This window comes from Mirounga angustirostris, unplaced genomic scaffold (assembly GCF_029215605.1).
Source record: "Mirounga angustirostris isolate CCGP_5_RB_7025 unplaced genomic scaffold, mMirAng1.0.hap1 SCAF_17, whole genome shotgun sequence".
Lineage (NCBI taxonomy): Eukaryota > Metazoa > Chordata > Mammalia > Carnivora > Phocidae > Mirounga > Mirounga angustirostris.
The window spans coordinates 47,611,398-47,632,441 of NW_026991725.1; the positions used below are offsets into that span (position 1 = coordinate 47,611,398).

General features: G+C 66.0%; 1 protein-coding gene across 16 annotated transcripts; it reads left to right on the plus strand.

Moving 5' to 3' along the window:
• Positions 1-34: 34 nt before the first annotated feature.
• KDM6B (lysine demethylase 6B) lies at positions 35-20,557 on the plus strand. 16 transcript variants are annotated; one of them, XM_045889933.3, is made up of 24 exons: positions 35-172; positions 6,943-7,060; positions 11,975-12,094; positions 12,316-12,458; positions 12,552-12,693; positions 12,906-13,004; positions 13,110-13,329; positions 13,412-13,504; positions 13,590-13,751; positions 13,832-14,014; positions 14,138-14,467; positions 14,565-16,738; positions 16,835-16,961; positions 17,070-17,175; positions 17,964-18,169; positions 18,283-18,347; positions 18,430-18,501; positions 18,585-18,733; positions 18,877-18,991; positions 19,096-19,283; positions 19,432-19,573; positions 19,895-20,021; positions 20,108-20,278; positions 20,369-20,557. In XM_045889933.3, the coding sequence occupies exons 5-24, from the start codon at positions 12,557-12,559 to the stop codon at positions 20,390-20,392; spliced, it is 4,890 nt and encodes a 1,629-aa protein (XP_045745889.1). In that variant the 5' UTR covers positions 35-172; positions 6,943-7,060; positions 11,975-12,094; positions 12,316-12,458; positions 12,552-12,556; the 3' UTR covers positions 20,393-20,557. The 16 variants fall into 16 exon arrangements, with proteins under 16 accessions (XP_045745889.1, XP_054367070.1, XP_054367071.1 ...); XM_054511095.2 differs by having other exon boundaries at positions 18,433-18,501; XM_054511096.2 differs by having other exon boundaries at positions 13,931-14,014.
• The last annotated feature ends 487 nt before the right edge of the window (positions 20,558-21,044 follow it).

Consider the following 21,044-nt stretch of genomic DNA (forward strand, 5'->3'; position numbering starts at 1 on the left):
CATGGGGAAGGGGGCGGGGCTGGGGCGCAGGGGGGGCGGTGTTTGTGTTGGAAAATCCAACTGCGCCACGGGGCGGAGCGGCCCCCCCGGCCCTGGCCTGGGAGAGGGGGGGCCCGCTCGACCCCCTGGGAGACCTCGGGGAGCCTGAGCACCTGGGACACCCCAGAACCAGGTAACGGGGAGCTGCGAGGGCGTCTGAAAGAGGGAAACCCATCTCCGCGCAGGGGGGCGGGACGCCTGAGTCTCGGGACCGGTAGAGCTGGGGATGGACGTCTGGGTCTCGGCAAAGGCACTGGGAAGAAGACTGGGGCGCAGGACGCCAGGGTCCCCTAGAAGAGTGCGGGGCGGGGCGGGGTGGGGGAAGAGCGGGGAGGCAGAAGACTTGGGGGTTCGGATGTCAAGAGGGGCCTGGGATTCCCCTCCCCGACCCGGGGGCGGGGCGGGGCGCGGCGGCCCCTGACCGAAGGACAGGACTGAAGGTCAGAGTCCGCGGCTGGGCCGGTGCGCCGGCCCCCTGAGGTCGGCTTGGCCGGGCAGGCAAGGGCCTCCGGGCCCGGGGGCCCCTTCGGGTGTCCCTCCAGTTCTCCGCACGCGTGTGTGTCGCCTCAGCCTGGCCCCTCGGGCCGGGAGCGCCGGCAGCCAGCCTCCCCGCGGCAGCCTTCTCCTCCCGTCCACTCCGCCGCACCCCGTGGCCCGTCCATCCCGGCTCCGACCCCACTCGGCCGCTCGTCGCCCTCGCCCGGCCGGGGCCCGGCTCCGCGCGGACCTTCCCAGCGCAGCCACGAGATGGCGAGGGCGAGACGCGCAGCCCGAGCCGCGGGAGCCGGGTGGGCGCTGCGGCCGGGAGGGCGGCCGAAGCCCCCCCGCCCGGCCCGAGAGAAAGGTGGGCCGAGGTGCGCTTTTGGCTTCCCGTCATCTGGGCCCCTCACAGGAAATTGTGGGCGGGAGGGCGAAGGGCGGAGGATGGGGAGGGGGCTGGGGCTCAGTCTCCGCCTCCCCGCGCCGGGGTAAATAGTGGGGAGGGGGCACGCGGCTTGGTTACTAAGCAACGCAGATTCGCTTCCTGTCTGCAGCCGCTGGTGGCTGTGACCCGGGGACGGGCGGGGGGAGGGGGTGTGGCGAGTGGGGGGCGGGGCGACCTCGGGGAAGGTCGAGGGCAGGACGCCTTGCTCCCCGGGACCCGCAGAGCCCGGGAAAGACCGAGGGGAGGCGGCGAGCGGCGCTGCCGCAGAGGAGGGCGCGGCGGTCGTCCGGAGGGAGGCGGGACCCGGGCGAGCCCTCCCGGGGGTTGCTTGCCCCGTTGCCGGAGTAACTGGGGAGCCAGACTCGGGAGCCGGATTCCCGAACTCTCGCGTCCGGCCAATCCGCTCCGGCGGACGTCCCTGACATCAGGGCCCTGGCAGCCAATGTGGAGGAGGCTCCAGAGAGCGACAGGAACGGGGAGAGGGGTGGGGGAGAGGGGAAGAAGGGAGGGGGGAGCTGCCCGGGACCCGCACGTGCACTCCCACACGCTCGCGCCCACCCTCCTCCCTCCTCCCTCCTCCGCACGCGCCCGGGTGCCCCCCTGCGCCTGCGCGGCGAGTCGGCGCTCGCCGCCCACCGTCGTCGCCCCCTCCCCATTCGCGTCTGTGTTTGCAAACTAGTCGCGGGCTGCGCTCCTCATTCCCCGGGACCCCGGCGTCTGGACGCGCCCGTCCTCTTCCGCTGGGTCTCGAACCAGAACTGCCCAGCCTTGCGCGGGGGGGGCCGGCGACCTGTTTCCCACCGACCCCCCGCGGCCGCCCCACTCTCCCAGGTGGGCTGGGCGGAGCTGTGGTTTCCGGCCCCTTAGGCTCCGCTGCCGCCTTCCCGGGCTCTGGCTTAGGTTGGCTCCCCCAGGGGAGCGGGGCGGGTGTCCGCGCCCCTTCCCGAGGCGTCGCTCGCTCGGGCTCAGCTGCTGTGGGCGGCGGGGGAGGGCGCTGCGGGGAAGCCCCGGACGGCCCAGGCGACTTGCCGGGCCGTGACGCCCCTTCTTGGCGTGAATTCCTCCTCTCTGATGGCACACCCAGATCCTTCCCGTCCCTAACGTGTCTTCCCCGCTCGCCCTCGTGCTCTCTGCACGTCTCCGGGCTCCCTTCGGGCTGTCTGTCCCGGTCTCCACTCGTCCTTCTCGGCTTCTCCCGGTTATGTAACTCTTCCTCTCGCCGTGTCCTGGTTTCAACTCCACAGACTCCGCCCTGGAGCAGCGCGGGGAGGGGCAGGAGAGTGGGGGACCCAGACGGGTTCCGGCTGGCGGCCGGCCGGGCCGCGGGGGAGCCCGCGGATGGGGGACGGAGCCCCGCGGGACCCGGTGCCCCCGCCCCCCACCCTTCGCCCCCCACCCGAGCTCTCGCGCCGGAGGGAGAAGGCACAGTATCTGCGAGAGGCGTGTCGGGACTCCGTCAGAAATGTGGGTTGGGAGGTCAGGGCTGGAGGCGGGGAGGAGGAGCCTCAGGAAGCCCGAGCCCCGGGGACTGGAGCCGTACTGGGGTAGAAGAGATAAAGGCAAGCCGCCCGGGTCCCTTCCCTCCCCTCCTTTTTGGGTTCCCAGAATTCCTAAGGCTATTTCCCAGGAAGCTTAGCCAAAGGCCCCTTTCCGCCCCTAGGGGTCAAAGGTCTGTGTTAAAGGTGGCCCGGGATGATGTCACCAGTGCACGTGCCCTGGGACGGTTGCCAGGCCGGAGGCCTCCTCCCCTTTCCATCCCGCCCCCCCACCCCGACCTCTGCCCCGAGTCCAGTTCCAACCCCGTGCCATCTTTTCCCCCTCGCCCTTCCCTTGGCCTTAGCAGCCTGCAGGTGGGAAACCCTGGCCTGGAGTTTTGTGAGGGGGAGGGGCCCGGGTGTGGTGTGGCCCAAAGACTTCGCCCCTTTTCTGGGCTACGGGAACCCTGGGGCACTTTGCCCCGGATTGGTACGGAGAGCTTTCCTTCCCAGCCCCCTCCTCCCCTTGGCAGAGCCTCCCAGCAGTCTTTCTACTTTCCCACCTGCTGCATTGCCAAGTGTCCTATTGCCCCCTCCCCGTTTTGAGTTGAAGTGGGAGTGTTTGCAAGAGAGCTGCTCTCGGGAGAGGTGTGTGTGCTGTGGGAGGGGGTCACTGGACGGCCGCTCACCTCTGATCTTAATCAGTGACACCCCAACAGTGAGGAAAAGGGTCAGGAAACAGTATTAGACTGAAAAGTCAGGGTCTTTATTCTGTGTGGGTGGGTGGATCACTTTCCTGAGGGAGGAGGACTCCGTTGGTACCTGCGAGTGCCTTTCCCTCTTGAGTTAAGTCCTGGGGTTTGCTTATGACAGTGGAAAAAATTCGGTTTTCTTCTAACGCACCTTAGAGCTCGGGCTGTCCGATCAGACCTGGATTCCGTTCCCAGCTCTGCCGCTTAGTGGCTATAGGGACTTGGAAAGGTCACCACCTCCCAGAGCCTCATAGTCTTAATCTGGAAAATTTAAATATCAATCCATACCTTCTGGGCTGGGGGGGGGGGGGGGGAGAATGAGATAATTTATGCAAAGCACTTAGCACAGTGCCCCGCACAGAATAAATACTGAACGAATGAATGCTTGTTATGAAATGATCATTCTGGTTAAATTGTTGATAGTTATTTTATTATTTTTTTTTTTACAATGATAGTTGTTCTGCCGGCTTCAGCCTGGCCAGGACCTCAGGAGTTGGTTAGGGAGGAGTGGAGAGTTGGTGTTAATTTGGCGGGTGGGCGGGAGGGGGCTAGGGATTAGCTTCCACTGAGCTGTGCACTTTATTTGATGAGGGCTTTAGTCAGATTTGTATTGCTTTCTTTAGGATTATTTTTCCCCCCTCTTGGAGAAGAAATAGCTCAGATTATTCCTCTGGCCGTGAAAATAAAATAATTGTATTGTGGTTCTTGATTTTTAAGCCAGACCCCAGTCCCCTCCCATGTTGTTCTCTGGAGCCTTTCAATTTAGCAAAGGGACTCCACAGTTTTCTTTGCAGGGACCAGGCTTGGCTGAGGGGTGTGTAAAAGGTTGGGTGGGTGGGTGGAGAGAGACTAGTGCTGGGGGCTGGGGGGGGGGGCGGGTAGTTAAAGGAAGAGACCGGAAGGGAGGAGGAGGGAGCCTGCTGGTGGGGAGGGAGGGGAGGAGGTGGAGGAGGAGGAGGAGGAGGAGGAGGAGGAGGAGGAGGAGGAGGAGGAGGGAGGGGGTTGGGGAGAGCCTGCTACAGTTCTTTGTTTGACTCCGGGACTCAGGGACGGGGAGGAGGAGGGAGGGAGGCAGAGGCTGCAAGCGCCGGGGCAGGCCCAGGAGGCAGAGGAGGGACCGTCTCCCCCGCCCCCCCCAGCCCCCACTCCCCCCCCTGCTGCTCCCCCCCTCCCTGCCCGGACTCCGGGGGCACCGCCGGGGGACAGACACCCAGCAGGTAACCCCGGCCTGGCTCGCCCTCCCTTCTCGGATTTTCCTCCACACCCTCCCGGATGACCCCTTTCCCCGATTCTGTCTCCCCGTTTTCCCCCCCGGCCTTGCCTCCTTTCCCTGGCCCTCCTTGCTCCATCTCCCCCACTTGGGCTTGTCGCCTGCTGGCCGCGCCGCTGTCTCGTGCAGCCCGACTCCCTTCCCCTCGCCCGACAGCCTCTGCGCCCCAGGTCTGCCGGCGGCACCTTTCGGGGCTCTGTCTTCGCTGCTTCTCTGGGCTTTGCTTTCCTTCCGACCTGTCCCCTGGGGCTCTGAGTAAGGAGGCAGTCCCTGTCCTTTTCTCGCTCCCCCTGTTCCCCGCCCCCCCAACTCTGGCCCCCTTTCTCCTTCTAGCAGTCTCTACGGGTGGGGAGAGGACCGGAATTTGGGGGGCCCTCTGGAGGGGCAAGGGGCTGTATGTCGCTGGGGAGAGGGGCTGTGTGTGCGGGGTGGGGGTGGGGGCAGCTAGAGACCCAGCTGCCTCTCTGTTGTCCCTTTAAATGGCCCTCACATTTCTGGGGACTCTTGGGGGGGAGGTGGCAAGCCGCCTGCCTGGGGGGCAGGGCCCTTGGTGTGTCCACACACTCAGGGGTGGTAATGATTTAAAGGGACAGCCTCGGTGTGGCCGCTGCTCCCACCCCGGGCCGGCGGGAGGGGGAGCCGGCAGGCCGAGTCTGGGGAGGCTTGGCTGGTGAGCAGGGCATTTGAGGCTGAATCTGTCTGGGGCCTGCCAGGTCTGGGATGGTGCTGCGGCTGGGACCTGCAAGGAGGGGTGACAGCTTGCGGAGAAGGGGAGGCACTCCGCCTGGGCCTCCTCCTGGGCCCCACCTTTGGGTGCTCGGACTCCTTGGCCAAGAGTCCTTGAGTCCAGACTCTGGAGTCTGTGGGCCATCAGGTGGGGACAGCCGGTGGGTCTGCAGGTCAGCAGCCTGGCCTGGGCACACTGGAGCTGGCCCTTCAGCTTCCCCTTTTGTTGTTTGGCTCTGTGCACAAGAAAGCCCCAGCCCCTCCCCCAGCTCCCCCTTCCCGTCCACATGCCCCCCCCCCCCCAACACACACACACCCACCCCAGCTGTTGGACAGATGAATTACAGCCTCCGGCTTGGGGCCAGGGCTGGTGAGGGATTAAAGCTCTGGGGCTGGCCCTTTAAATGGCTGTTGGCCCCTCCCCCACTCTGGTGTCCAGACACCCCATACACACCCCTGTGACCCCCTTGGCTGCCCCTCACTCCTTCTTTGGTGTGTCCTGAGGCCTGCCACTCCCCTCTCTCTAGGCTAGACCTTCCCCAGCTTCCCCTTCTCCTCCAACACAACACAACCACAAACACAAACGCTACAGACTACATTCACACTCACATTCACTCGGCCCACATTCTCCGCGTCCCTGTCCTGGAAGGTTCCTTCTGCAGCAGCAGAACTTTGCCTGCCTGGCCTCCCCGGCCTGCAGCTGGCCACTACCTGGAGCGCTGAGGGCCCCTGCCTGGGTCCCGAGTAGCGCCTCCCTGGGGGCTGTGTCATCAGCGGCCCAGGCGGCTTGCGGCACATTGCATCATGGAGCCTGGGGGCTGGAGGCCCGAGTCTCTGGGGCAGGGGCGAAGGATGTGGGTGGGAAGGCCAGGGAATGGAGAGACTAGCCTGGGAGCCCAAGTGTCTGGGACCCTAAGGGCCGACCAGTGTGACTGAGGAAGCCGAAACCATAGGTCCCTGAGGAGTGAGTCTGAGGAGAGGGCAAGAGTCAGGTCTGACCCTAGGTGGACACCTGATTCTTGACCCTGGACTTCTGCTAAAAGACCTAGCTTTCTGTCTGTGACGGGAGGGAGGGAGTGGGCCTCTGTCACCTTCTTGGGCCACATAGAGGAAGGAGGTGATGGAGAAACAGGATATGGCCTTGAGGGGTGGGATGGAAGGGAGGCTCGCAGCAGAGGCCACTTCCAGACCCAGGCCCAGAGTCAGTCCTTGTTCAGGAGGAAGGCTCCTCCCTGCTGGGCCCGTTCATCTAGTCTGGCCACCTGCGCTGCTCGCCAAGACCTGCCTGCGCCCGCCTGGGGGAAGGGAAGGGGGCAGAGTCCAGAGGGTGGGGTTGACTGGTGTCTTGATAAGGTTAGGGAGGAGGCTGAGCTGAAGGCAGAGGATCTACAGGCCTGGGGCCAGGATTGAGGCTGACTTGGGTGCAGAGGTCAGGGGCAATGAGGGCTACTCTGGGACCAGGGACTCTCAAGAGGAGGGTTCAATCAGAAGAGGGGTCGTGGATTGGGTGTCCACCATGGACCTACACAGATACCATCGCGAGGGCCTCTTTTACCCCCTGCTCTGGGCTGCTTCCTAAGGGGAAAGGCAGGAGGACCACTTTGGGGATGGCTTTTTCCGGTTGCCATGGAAACAGGTTCTCCCATCCCATCTGACCACCAGAGCCTGGTTTCTCCTCGATAAGAAGACAGGGAGCACAGGAAAATTTCTCCAGCCTGGGGGACCCCACTTATAACTGTTTTTTTCTTCTTTTAGGTTCCCCCCAGGCACCATGCCAGCCCCGTAGTACCACCCACCCCACCCACTGTGGTCTGCTGCACCCCACTGCTGGGGCACTGGTTCCAATGAGACAGGGCACATCAGATTCCATCTGGTAAGTCCTGCCCCTGAGCAACACCTCTCCCCACCCCCGACAGTCCAACTCTGCACCACATGCTTGAAGAAGAGTGGTACGATCTGGATCATGCCCACTCCTCAGAATGGTCCAGTCCAACTCTGAGCATCCATACCCCCACCATGTGGTGCTTGAGTGGTTCAGCCTTCCTGGTTTATGGAGCTCCCCTCTGTTGCCTATGAATGGTTCAGCCCTGTACTTGAGCAGCCTCTCCACTACCACCAAAAAATCTCCCCCCCCCCCCCCCCCCCCCCCGCCCCAGTGCTACAACTCAGTTGCTTATTGAATTGACTTGAGCTAGAGTTTGCAAGCCGCAAGGTAGAGGTGAGCTACCCTGGAGGGGTTTTTCCTGGGGCGGGGTGCCCTAGAAGAGTTGTTGAACAGTCTGGTTTAAGGATGGTGATTGGAAATTGACTCGGCGAGGTAGTGGAGGCCCCTGCCACAAGGGCCTGCCGTTGCCATGGAAATCGTGGCATCTCACCTTCCCTTCCAGGTCCCTTTCTTTTCCATGCTGTTCCCACTGCACTATAGCATTTGCCCGCCCCCCAACACCCTAAGTCTTACTCCTCTTCTCCTTGCCTTTCTCTTTCTGCCAGTTCTCTGCCTGACGCTCTGTAGGACAGAGCCTCCATCCCTCATTCTCTAGGAGAAAAGATGCTACCTAAGCCAGGGCCTTGAGTTCTCTGTGTGTTGCTCTTCTTCACTACTCCCTGAATTTTAGAGTGGGACTGTTTTCATCTCTGTGTCTCTATTTGGCAAGATGGTTTGCACATTGGGGTGCCTCAGTGGAATTGTGCTGAATGAACGTGTTAACTGAATGAGCTTTCTTGCCAAGAAAGCAATGGCTTCTGAGATCTGCTACACAGTCTCCTACCCACACCTGCTCTAGAGGACGTGAGACATTTGGGATGGTAGAGATGCCTGGCGTGGAACCCTGGGGGTAGGCTGACCCAGGAGATGGCCTGTGAGGATAAAACCAAGGGAGGGAGAATAGGACAGAGGCCTTCTAGAAGAGTGGAAGGAATTGAGGCCCTGGGAAGAAGCCCAGCTCTTCCACTCTCTTGCAGAGTGGACTTGACCAAGTTACCTAACCTCTCAGAGCCTCAATTTCCTCATCTGTAAAATGGGGTAAAAAAAAAAAAAAAAAGTACCTCCTACCTCAGGTTTGGGGTGGTGGTGGTGGGGAGAGTTTTAAAAATATATGTGAAGTGCTTAACACAGTGCCAGGCATGTAATAAGTATTCACTAAATGCTAGCAATTATCATCATAATGGGAGCCGCAGGGAGCTGTGAGGATAAGCAAGGACCTTGAGGAATAGGACAGAACTTGATTGAAGGCAGACAGACGCCCAAATATTTGACTCAAACAGAAGGATCACTGATCCAGCAAGCCGTCAGGATTGCGGGGAGTGAGGCGAGGAGTCAGCAGGTCAGCCTGCTCCAGTGTTTCCCAGACTCTGTTCAGGAACATGAAGGCAAACACAGAAGGGCATGTGCAGAGACACACGTGATCACGCAAGTGATGCAGAGGCAGACCCAGACAAAAGACCGAGACAGGAGCCAGGCAGACACACAGACAGAGACAGCCCCTCAGAGTCCTGTAGACAGGCATAATGACAGGAACGCGTCCGACGCAGGCACTGAAGGAGACAAGATGAGCAGATACGCAGGTGCACACACAGACAGACACCGGGACCCACACGCAGCCGACCTTGTCTGACACACTGGCGAACACAGCGGTCCGGTCCGAGGCAGACACAAGGCTCGCAGTGACACACAGCGGGCCGGGGCCGGCACTGTCACTCCTCGGTGGGGGGCGGGGAGGGGCCAGCAGCGGGGGAAGGCTGGGGAAGGGAATCCCGAGCGGGCGGCCTGCCCGGGTGGCTGAGTCACCGCGGCGCCCCAGCCGGCGGCCCTCCCCTCCGCCTCCCCCCTCCCCCAGGTAAGAAGCGAGCCTGTAACCCCTCGCTTCCACCGGGCAGAATGAGGCCTGGCGGGGGGCGGGATGCGGCGGCGTTCCGGGACCGGCCCCACTTCGGCGCGCGTGCCGCGCGCGTCTGCCCACCGCCTGCTGGGGAAAGCCGCGTCTGCGGGGGCTTGTCTGTGGCCGGCATGTGAGTGTGCGTGCGCACGGCTGGCCCCTTACCGTGCGTCCCGCGCGGCTCGAGCGCTGCGCGCGGAGGGGCTTCTCGGGCTCAAGCCGGGAGAGGGTTAAGTGGGTGTGATTGATGGAGTGGGTCTCTCTCGGGGCTCCGGGGGAGGGGGTCGGTTAAAGTCCCCGAGTCCAGGGCCCGGATGGAAGGGGCGGAGCTGGGCTCAGCCGGGAGTGCCCGGATGGAGGGGGCGTGGCCTCGGCAGGAGGAGAATTAACCCTTTTTGGGCGGCTGGCCCCCGGGAGCGGCCCGTGGGGCGGGCGGGAGAGGCTGGGATGGAATGTCTGCCCCAGAAGTATACCGTCCTCCCAGCCTGGCTCTGGCCGCGTGCGTCTTCCTCTCATCTGCCTTCGAGGAGTCTGCGGGTGTCTGTCTTTGTGCCGGCCCGTGGTTGTCCCCTCCCCTCGGTTGGTACGGACACCGGGAGTCGGGGAGGGCTGTTCCTGCCCCAAAGCGAGAGTGGAGGTGAGAGTGGACCGCGAGCCGCCTGCCGGCGCCTGGGGAACAGGTGTGAGCGGCGCGTCGAGGCTGGCGGGCGCGGGGAGGGGCCGTCGTGGGGGAAGACGAGAGGGGAAATTCCGCGGGACCGGTGGTGAGCGGTGTGTGGGCTGAGTTGTGTCTGCCTCTGTGTGTCTGTGTGTGTTCAGGGAGGCGGGGACTGAGTCAGTGGGAATAGGGTAAGGTTTTCTGGGTGACTCATGCTTCCCCCCCCACACACACCCGGAGCCTGAATCAGACCCCGAGGGAGGGCTTTGTACGGGAGGCGGATGGTGTGTAGGGGGTAGTCAGGCGCCTGGGTCCCGGGCGGGGACAGGGATCCGAGGTGGTTGGCGAGAGTGAGCGTGTGTTTAGGTCACAGGAAGTTTTTGTTCTCCCATGAGGGCTGATGTATTCTGAGTGCCGGTGTGGGGGTTTGTGGACAAAGGTGGAAAGGGGCTGGAGCGACGGGGCTCAGTGCTTCAGGGAAAGCTGAGTCAGTTCCCCGTGGGAAAGGGGAAGTGGTGGAGGGGAAGTGTCATCATCGCACTAGGGGAAGCTGCATTTCCTGGTAACTGGCGGCGCCCTGGGCACCCCTTCGCAAGCGGGGATCTGTTCCTCTGATGCCCGGACCCCCGGTTCCCCACCCCCCCCCCGTCTTCCCATACGTGGTCCGGGACTTGGGTGGGGGAATCTGGCCGGGGCTACACTGGACCGCCGTTAAGCGCTCTACTCTTGCCAGGGCTTGGGAACTGAGAGAAAGTCTGTGTAGTGAGAAGAGAGAGTTCGGGGCAGAAACTCCGCGGAAGCCGCGGAGAGGGTCCGCAGAGCCCCGGCGTGAGCCGGGCTCGGCGGGGAGTGGCGCGCCGGGACCTGTAGGGTCCAAGCGCGTGCATGTAAACAGACGACCTTGCCCTGCGGAGGGAGGACTGTTTTCACCAGAAACCCGCCTGCCCTTGCGGGCTGGGTGGAAATTTCCCCACAGCGCAGACTTCTCTCGGCGAAGGCGAACTTTCCAGCCGCCCCCAGCCCCTCGCCGCGCGCTCTCCCCCGGCTTCCTGCCCGGCGCCCGCTCCAGCTGGAGCGCTGGCCCCGCCCCCGCCGCTTTGTACTCTACGCTCGCCTCTCGCAGCTCTTTGTACTCTAGACTCTCAATGGACCGATCCCGGGAGCGGAGCCGGCTCCCTACCTGCGGGGACGCGGGGTAGGCGAGGCAGAGGCGCGGGGACGGGGATCCTGGGCTCAGAGAGAGGCGAGGGGGAAGAACCGGGGCCAAAGGGAAGGTTCCCAGAAAGGGAGCGCGGCGCCCGTCGTGGGTCGAGGCAGCACAGACGGGAAGGGGCGGAGGGGGGGGCTGAAGGGGGAAGTGAAACGGGTTCTGGGTTCTTTAAGGGAGTGGGCGGTGAGAGTGGGACAAGGGTGATGTCACCGCCTGTCGGGCCCCGCCCTCCTCCCTCCCGAAGGACCCCCCCTTACACTTACACACGCCGCTTCCGCTGCGCAAGTAGCCACGTCACGGGCAACCCCCGAAATCCCCCCTCCCTTGGGGGGCGGGGGCCACGTGGGCCGTGGGGAACCGCGTGGCCCCGACGGGGAAGGGCATAGAGGATACGGGAGCCACGCGAGAGGGGCCACTCGGGACCGCGGTGCGCGACTTCTCAGAAGTTGGGGGGACTGAAGGGAGATTTTGGTTTGGGGGGCCGGTTGGTATTGAAGATCTAGAGAGAGGCGGGGGAAGTGGAGGAGCTCAAGGAACTAGGTATGAGTCCGGGGGCTTGACCGTGCTTTGGGATGGGGTCCGGCGGCGGCGCGGGCGGGTCTGGGTACCGGAGAAGTCGCCGTGACCCGCCGGCGCCCAGCAGTTCCAGGGGGCACTCGGGGTGGGAGGTGAAGTGAGGAAGGGGAGCGACGCCTTTGTCTGCGGGGCGCGCCCGGTTGCCGTCAGTCGGTCTCACGGCGGGGCGGGGGGCGCCTCGGGCCGTCCTGCCGGGACTACCGGTGGCTCTGTGGGTGCGTGGGACTTGCGGGTGGCGCCATCCCCCAGGCCGGCCCGAGCGTGCGGCTCGCCGCCTTCGCCCGCCGGGGTCCCGGGCCCCGCCGGCGCCGCCGGCCCGAGCGCCGGCTCCGAGATGGAGACCCTCGGTGGGAGCCACGGGGTCACACCGGGGTCACCCCAGGCCGAGCCCGTCTGACCGGCTCCGCCGCCCCCCCTCCCCCGGCCGCTGCCGGCCGGGCTCACCCCGCTCTCATTGGTCCCGGCCAGGCTGTTACTGAGGCGGAGACACGGGTGATGATTGGCTTTCTGGGCAGAGAGGAAGTGCTGTGATTGGCCAGATCTCAGGAGCTCGCCGACGCAGTGAGAGGACGCTCCCACGGAGGCCGGGTAAGCCGCCGCCGCGCTGCGCGTCCGCCCCAGGGGCTCCCGAGCGCGAGCTGCCGGCCCGCTCCCTGCCGCGCGTCCCGGCGCCTCGCCGCCCTCCCGGGCCTCCGCTCAGGGAAAGCCGGGGCTGGGCGCCCAGTGCAGACGCCCGCCCGGCCCGGCCCCTGGGCCCCAGCTGTGTGCTGGCCAGCTCACCTCACTCCTTCTCCTCCTCTCCTCTGTAGAGTTGGCTGTGAAGGGCCCCGGGTGGCCATCTGGGGGCAGTGGGCACTCCTGTCAGAGCGGCTGGAGCGGGACCGTCGCCCCAGAGAGCTGGGGCAGGGGGCCGTGCCCGACCTCCAGGGCTCCTGGGGCCACTGCTGACCTGGTAAGGGAGAGGCCGGGGCCGGGTTGGCGGCGTGCACGCTGCTGGCTCGGGCTGCGCCCCCACTGAGACCATAATCTCTTCTCCCTGGCTCAGGCTGGATGCATCGGGCAGTGGACCCTCCAGGGGCCCGCGCTGCACGGGAAGCCTTTGCCCTCGGGGGCTTGAGCTGTGCTGGGGCCTGGAGCTCCTGCCCGCCCCATCCCCCTCCTCGTAGCGCATGGCTGCCTGGAGGCAGGTGAGAACTTGGGGCCTCTCTCTCTCTGTCTCCAGGCAACCCTCTTCCCATCCCCTTGACTCCTCAATCTCTGTGTCACTCTCTGGGTTTCTGCCATTCTGTGGACCTCAGTGCAGTCCTCGCTGCTCTCTTAGCCTCTCCGTCCCCTCCTTCCTAGGTAGGGACAGGACTGCTTCTGTTGCTCTATGTTAACAGAGCCCTTCTTTCTCTAGGTGCTCTGCCAGCGTCGGGCAGCCCCCACTCTCCGCTCCCCTGCCCCCTTCACATGGCAGTAGCTCTGGGCACCCTAACAAACCGTATTATGCTCCAGGGTGAGTAAGGATTCAGAGGTGCTGGGGATGGGAGGTAAGTCTGGGGCCTGGGAAGGGTTCCCCCAAGCGTGACCCCCAACCCCCGCAACCCCTTCTGCTCTGTAGGACCCCCACCCCGAGACCCCTCCATGGGAAGCTGGAATCCCTGCATGGCTGTGTGCAGGCATTGCTCCGAGAGCCGGCCCAGCCCGGGCTGTGGGAGCAGCTTGGGCAGCTGTACGAGTCGGAGCACGACAGTGAGGAGGCCATTCGCTGCTACCACAGCGCCCTTCGATACGGAGGAAGCTTGGCTGAGTTGGGACCCCGCATCGGGCGACTACAGCAGGTGGGATGAGGCAGGCCCTGGGGGGCCAGGATTGTGCCTCCTGGCTCAGTATCCTCATCTTAATGTCTGCTTCTGCCCCCAGGCCCAGTTCTGGAACTTTCATGCCGGCTCCTGCCAGCACCGAGCCAAGGTCCTGCCCCCCCTGGAGCAAGTGTGGAACTTGCTGCACCTCGAGGTGAGACCAGGGCCGGCTGGGCTAGGGAGGCTGGCCCGGGCCAGCTCTGCAGCTGTGTCATCCCCTCTCCCCTCTTCGTCTTCAGCACAAGCGGAACTACGGGGCCAAGCGGGGAGGTCCCCCAGTGAAGCGAGCCGCTGAACCCCCAGTGGTGCAGCCCGTGCCTCCGGCCGCGCTGTCGGGCCCCTCCGGGGATGAGGGCCTGAGCCCTGGAGGCAAGCGCAGGAGAGGCTGCAGCTCCGAGCAGGTATGGTTGCTTGTGGGCAGGCACGCGGCCCGAGGGCAGGACGGGCGCAGAGCGGGGTCTCACACTCTCTCTCCTTTTAGAGCGGCCTTCCTCCAGGGCTGCCGCTGCCGCCGCCCCCGCCGCCGCCCCCGCCGCCCCCCCCACCCCTGCCTGGCCTAGCCACCAGCCCTCCATTTCAGCTGAGCAAGCCAGGGCTGTGGAGTACCCTGCACGGAGATGTCTGGGGCCCCGAGCGCAAGGGTTCAGCACCCCCGGAGCGCCAGGTGAGCTCCTGTCCGTTGCCCCTGCCGTCCCGGTGCGAGGCCGCGTCCTCCCGGGCCTCCTCCCGCGTCCCCGACTCCCGGGCCTCCCGCGTCCCTGACTCGCGGCCTCCTTCCTCTGCACAGGAGCAGCGGCACCCACTGCCCCATCCGTATCCGCACCCGGCTCCGGCCTACACCGCGCACCCCCCCGGCCACCGGCTGGTCCCGGCCGCACCCCCAGGCCCCGGCCCCCGCCCCCCAGGAGCAGAGAGCCATGGCTGCCCGCCTGCCACCCGTCCCCCCGGAAGTGACCTTAGAGAGAGCAGAGTTCAGAGGTCGCGGATGGACTCCAGCGTTTCACCAGCAGCAACCACCGCCTGTGTGCCTTACGCCCCTTCCCGGCCCCCCGGCCTCCCCGGCACCACCAGCAGCAGCAGCACCGGTCTCCGGGGCGCGGAGCCGAGCCCAGGCATCGTGCGTGCCGGCGGTGGGCGGGGGGCGGGGGGGGGGGGCGCTGGGGGGGGTGCGCACAGCAGCCCTCTCACCACCGCCCCCATCCTCCCACCTGCAGCCCGGCGCTGACCATTACCAAACTCCCGCGCTGGACGTCTCCTCTCACCAAGGCCGCCTGGGGCCCTCGGCACACAGCAGTCGGAAACCGTTCCTGGCGGCTCCCGCTGCCACTCCTCACCTGTCCCTGCCGCCCCGCCCCCCCTCACCTCCTCCACCGCCCTGTCCCCGCCTCCTGCGCCCCCCACCGCCCCCTGCCTGGCTGAAGGGCCCGGCCTGCCGGGCAGCCCGCGAGGACGGGGAGATCTTAGAGGAGCTCTTCTTGGGGGCTGAGGGACGCCCCCGCCCTCCCCCGCCACCCCTCCCCCACCGCGAGGGCTTCTTGGGGCCTCCGGCTCCCCGCTTTTCTGTGGGCACTCAGGATTCGCACACCCCTCCCGCCCCCCCAGCCACCAGCAGCAGCAACCATGGCAGCCACAGCAGCAGCCCCACGGGGCCTGTGTCCTTCCCCCCGCCTCCCTATCTGGCCAGAAGTTTGGATCCCCTTCCCCGGCCCCCCAGCCCCACTCTGAGCCCCCAGGACCCACCTCTTGCCCCCTTGACTCTTGCCCTGCCTCCAGCTCCTCCCTCCTCCTGCCACCAAAATACCTCAGGAAGCTTCAGGCGCCCGGAGAGCCCTCGGCCCAGGGTCTCCTTCCCAAAGACCCCCGAGGTGGGGCCAGGGCCGACCCCAGGCCCCCTGAATAAAGCCCCCCAGCCTGTGCCGCCCAGGGCGGGGGAGCTGCCCGCCCGAGGCCCGCGGCTCTTCGATTTTCCCCCTACCCCGCTGGAGGACCAGTTTGAGGAGCCAGCTGAATTCAAGATCCTCCCCGACGGGCTGGCCAACATCATGAAGATGCTGGACGAATCCATTCGCAAGGAGGAGGAGCAGCAGCAACAGGGGGCAGGCGTGGGCCCCCCGCCCCCCCTGAAGGAGCCCTTCCCATCTCTGCAGCCTCCGTTCCCCGGTGACACAGCCCCGGCCGCCGCCACGGCCACGGCCACAACCGCCACCGCCGCCCAGGGAGAGGAGAAGCAGCCACCACCAGCCCTTCCGCCCCCGCCGCCTCTGGCCAAGTTCCCGCCGCCGCCCCCGCCGCCCCCGCCGCCGCTCCCCCCGGCAGCCAGTCCGGCCAGCCTGCTCAAATCCTTGGCCTCCGTGCTGGAGGGACAGAAGTACTGTTACCGGGGCACTGGAACGGCTGTTGCCACCCGGCCCGGGCCCTTGGCCGCCACTCAGTATTCCCCCGGTCCCCCGTCAGGTGCTACCGCCCCAGCGGCCCCCAGCGCCCAGGGCTCCCCGCAGCCCTCCGCTTCCTCGTCATCTCAGTTCTCTACCTCAGGCGGGCCCTGGGCCCGGGAGCGCAGGGCGGGCGAAGAGCCAGCCCCGGGCCCCATGACCCCCGCCCCGCCGCCCCCACCCCTGCCTCTGCCCCCCGCTCGGTCTGAGTCTGAGGTGCTAGAAGAGATCAGTCGGGCTTGTGAGACCCTCGTGGAGCGGGTGGGCCGGAGCGCCACAGACCCGGCAGGCCCAGTGGACACGGCAGGCCCGGTGGACACGGCAGGCTTGGTGGACGGTGGGACCGAGCGCCTGCTGCCTCCCGCCCAGGCCCGGGAGGAGAGCGGCGGGGCGGGGGTGGCGGCAGGACCAGGCAGCGGCAAGCGGCGGCAGAAGGAGCACCAGAAGGAGCACCAGAAGGAGCACCGACGGCACAGGAGGGCCTGTAAGGACAGCGTGGGTCGGCGGCCCCGAGAGGGCAGGGCAAAGACCAAGGCCAAGGCCCCCAAAGAAAAGAGCCGCCGGGTGCTGGGCAACCTGGACCTGCAGAGCGAGGAGATCCAGGGGCGCGAGAAGGCCCGGCCCGATCTCGGCGGGGCCCCCAAGGCCAAGCCGCCCGCCGCTCCGGCCCCCCCAGCAGCTCCTGCGCCCTCTGCCCAGCCCACGCCCCCCTCAGCTCCCGGGCCCGGGAAGAAGGTCCGGGAGGAAGCGCCAGGGCCACCAGGTGTCAGCCGGGCTGACATGCTGAAGCTGCGCTCACTTAGTGAAGGGCCCCCCAAGGAGCTGAAGATCCGCCTCATCAAGGTAGAGAGTGGTGACAAGGAGACCTTCATCGCCTCTGAGGTGGAGGAGCGGAGGCTGCGCATGGCGGACCTCACCATCAGCCACTGCGCCGCCGACGTCGTGCGTGCCAGCAAGTAGGTCGGGGGCAGGCGCCCCGAGGCCTCCACCCTTCCCACCCCCCACCGCCCGTCGCCCTGCTAGCCCTGCCCTTGCCTCTGCCCTCCCCACAGGAACGCCAAGGTGAAAGGGAAGTTCCGGGAGTCCTACCTTTCCCCAGCCCAGTCTGTGAAACCGAAGATCAACACTGAGGAGAAGCTGCCCCGGGAGAAACTGAACCCGCCCACCCCCAGCATCTATGTATGTGTGCCAGCCGCCATCGCCATCGGCTGCTCCGACCCAGCGGGGGGCTGGCGGGGTTGCCCGGAGCCTGGGACGCGCTTTCACCCGCTCCTGCTCCTCCCGCAGCTGGAGAGCAAACGGGACGCCTTCTCGCCTGTGCTGCTGCAGTTCTGTACAGACCCTCGAAATCCCATCACCGTGATCCGGGGCCTGGCGGGCTCCCTGCGGCTCAGTGAGTGCGGAGGGCAGGGGTGTGTGGGGAGGAGGCCTCTGAGGGCCCCGGACTTGGGGACCCCGGGCAGTGGCTCCCACGAGCTCTCCTCGGTCACACGTAGGCCGTATTTGAGGAGCGCTCTGAGTGATGGGTCCGCCGGCCTCGGGCTTTTCTCCCATCTGTGTGTCCCCAGCAGCGGGCACAGGGGAAGGGAGGTATCTCAGGACCCAGCTAGAGTCACGTTGGCTTTTCTCGGTTCATTAGGATGAGGGTACAGATTACACACGGCCTCAGCCAGCCGGTGGTCTGGGGCTTTCCCTTTCCCAGCCCTTTATTGTGCAGAATTTCAGACGAAAGGACACACATCGGAAGGGACACCACTTAGAAACCTAAAACTCAGCCAGCGTTTCCTCTGTAGCCAAGCATCCTCTGTCCCCACGTAGCCTCCCTTCTCGCCAGTGAGTGCTTGAGGCACGTTCCAGGCTTTCACGTTACTAAATCTCCTTGGATCCGACGATCGCGGTCGGAAACTTCCATCCATGCTGTGCACCCGCGGCCCCATGCGCACGCGAGGACGTTGGTGGAGGGCCCCCGGCTCAGAGCAGCAGTGGGAGACGGGGTTGGGGGCGTCCCCGCTGACGGCCGGGCCCTGGGACCTTGCCCGCTGCCTGTGGGGCCGGGCTTGTCACCTGTCCCCCCCCCCCCCCCCCCCGGCCGACCCCGCGCCAGAGGCTGAGGGAGTCAGAAGGCCCTCACTCGCTGCCCTCTGCCCCTGCCCCGACGCCCTGCTCGGCCCTCCCTTGCAGACTTGGGCCTCTTCTCCACCAAGACGCTGGTGGAGGCGAGCGGCGAGCACGCGGTGGAGGTGCGCACGCAGGTGCAGCAGCCCTCCGACGAGAACTGGGATCTGACGGGCACGCGGCAGATCTGGCCCTGCGAGAGCTCGCGTTCCCACACCACCATTGCCAAGTACGCGCAGTACCAGGCCTCGTCCTTCCAGGAGTCCCTGCAGGTGAGAGGCGCGCCCCTGGGCAGGCGCAGGGGGTCGGGATCCGCGGGCTGTGCCGGGGCCGGGGCGGGCGCTGACCCAGGCCTGCCCCTCCTCCCCGCGCTGTGGCCAAGCAGGAGGAGAAGGAGAGCGAGGACGAGGAGTCCGAGGAGCCCGACAGCACCACAGGAACCCCTCCCAGGTACGTCTTGTTTGGCCCTCCCCTTCCTGACTCCTTGCTTTCTCGGTGCTTCGCCACCAACCCGCGCTCTTTGCCCCGGCAGCAGCGCCCCGGACCCGAAGAACCACCACATCATCAAGTTTGGCACCAACATCGACCTGTCTGACGCCAAGAGGTCAGCGGGGCGGGGCCGGGGTGCCGCTGGCGGGCAGGGTTGGGGGGGAGCCGCTCACTTCTGCTGCACCCTCGCCCCCGCAGGTGGAAGCCGCAGCTGCAGGAGCTGCTGAAGCTGCCCGCCTTCATGCGGGTCACATCCACGGGCAACATGCTGAGCCACGTGGGCCACACCATCCTGGGCATGAACACGGTGCAGCTGTACATGAAGGTCCCCGGCAGCCGAACGCCAGGTGCGCTCCTGGCCCGGGCGCGCGTGGGGGGCGGGGCTGCGGCCGGCGCTCCTCCGCCAGCCAATGAGGGCGCGAGGGCGGGCCGGGCGCCGAGCGCCGGCTCGGCCCAGGCCAGCCACGCCGTTCTCTGTCGCCCCCTGCAGGCCACCAGGAGAACAACAACTTCTGCTCCGTCAACATCAACATCGGCCCCGGCGACTGCGAGTGGTTCGCGGTGCACGAGCACTACTGGGAGACCATCAGCGCCTTCTGCGACCGGTGCGCGCCGCCCTGGCGCCCCCCCGCCCCAGTGCCCCTCCCCCGCAGGCCCGGCCCGGCCCCGGGTCCTCAGACTTCGCCCTGACCCTGTGGCCACCCCGCAGGCACGGCGTGGACTACCTGACTGGTTCCTGGTGGCCAATCCTGGACGATCTCTATGCTTCCAATATCCCTGTGTACCGCTTCGTGCAGCGCCCCGGAGACCTCGTGTGGATTAACGCGGGCACCGTGCACTGGGTGCAGGCCACCGGCTGGTGCAACAACATCGCCTGGAACGTGGGGCCCCTCACCGGTGAGAGGGTGGGGCCCGCGGCGAGTGAGCCCGGCGGGGAGGGGGGCGCCGGGCGGGAAGGGCCATCCCCCCCATCTCCCCCCCCCCCGCCCCCCGCGCCGTGGTCCGGGATGGCCCGGCATCCTCAGTGCCCCCCTCTGGCCCGCAGCCTATCAGTACCAGCTGGCCCTGGAACGATACGAGTGGAACGAGGTGAAGAACGTCAAATCCATCGTGCCCATGATTCACGTGTCCTGGAACGTGGCTCGCACGGTCAAAATCAGCGACCCGGACTTGTTCAAGATGATCAAGTGAGGGCCCCATTTGGGAAGCAGACCTGGCCCCGCTCTTGTGCTTCCTGTTTGATTCCACCCAGTTTTCCACCTGCTTCTGCCCGCTTGCCCCCCCCCCCCCCGGGGGCCCCCGCGCTGTTGCTGCGCTGGGGCGGCCGACAGGGGCCCCGCTCCCAGGCGCTTTCTTTTCCTCTGGTCCAAGTAGACAAGAGCCACATGAAATGTCAGCTGGGACAGATGCCCAGGTCAGGGACTGTGACCCGGCCTGGAGCGGGGAGGGCCCCCCCCCTCCCCCCGCGCCGCCCGGCCTCACCGGCCCCTCGCGCCCCCCGCGCGCAGGTTCTGCCTCCTGCAGTCCATGAAGCACTGCCAGGTGCAGCGCGAGAGCCTGGTGCGCGCCGGCAAGAAGATCGCCTACCAGGGCCGGGTCAAGGACGAGCCCGCCTACTACTGCAACGAGTGCGACGTGAGTGGGCCCGCCCGCCCCCCGGCCCCCCGGCCCCCCGGCCCCGGGACTGCTCTCCCGCTGACGGCCCCTGCTCTGGGCCCCAGGTGGAGGTGTTCAACATCCTGTTCGTGACGAGCGAGAACGGCAGCCGCAACACGTACCTGGTGCACTGCGAGGCGTGCGCGCGGCGGCGGAGCGCGGGCCTGCAGGGCGTCGTGGTGCTGGAGCAATACCGCACCGAGGAGCTGGCGCAGGCCTACGACGCCTTCACGCTGGTGAGGCCCGGCGGGCGGGGCGGGGGGTCCCCCGGGGCGCTCCCGCCGCCGAGCCCGCCGCTGAGCCCGGCGCCCGCTTTCTCCCCGCAGGCCCCCGCCGGCACGTCGCGATGAGGCCGGACGCCCCGCCCGCCCGCCCGCAGGGCGCCGCGGGGCCACCAGCACACGCCTGGGCTGGACCTAGGTCCCGCCTCTGGCCGGGAAGGGGGTCGGGCCCAGCCCTTCCACCCCATTGGCAGCTCCCCTTCACTTAATTTATTAAGAAAAAAAATTTTTTTTTAACAAATAAGAGGAAAAAAGGAAAAAAAATGGGAGACGGGGGAGGGGGCTGGCAGCCCCTCGCCCACCAGCGCCTCCCCTCACCGACTTTGGCCTTCTAGCAACAGACACAACGACCAGGCTCCGGCGGCGGCGGGGGTCACATACGGGTTCCCTCACGCCTGCCAGCCGCCCGCCCGCCCGGCGCAGATGCACGCGGCTCGTGTATGTACATAGACGTTACGGCAGCCGAGGTTTTCATGAGATTCTTCTATGGGCTTTACCCCCCCCGAACCTCCTTTTTTACTTCCAGCGCTAGCTGTGACCCTTGTACATGTCTCTGTTTCTTCACTTGGTTATGATTTGTATTTTCTGTTTTTTTTGTTTTGTTGTTTTTTGGTTTTTAATTTATAACAGTCCCACTCACCTCTATTTATTCATTTTTGGGAAAACCCGACCTCCCGCATCCCCCCTCCCCGAAGCCATCCCGCCCGCCCCTCCGGGGACC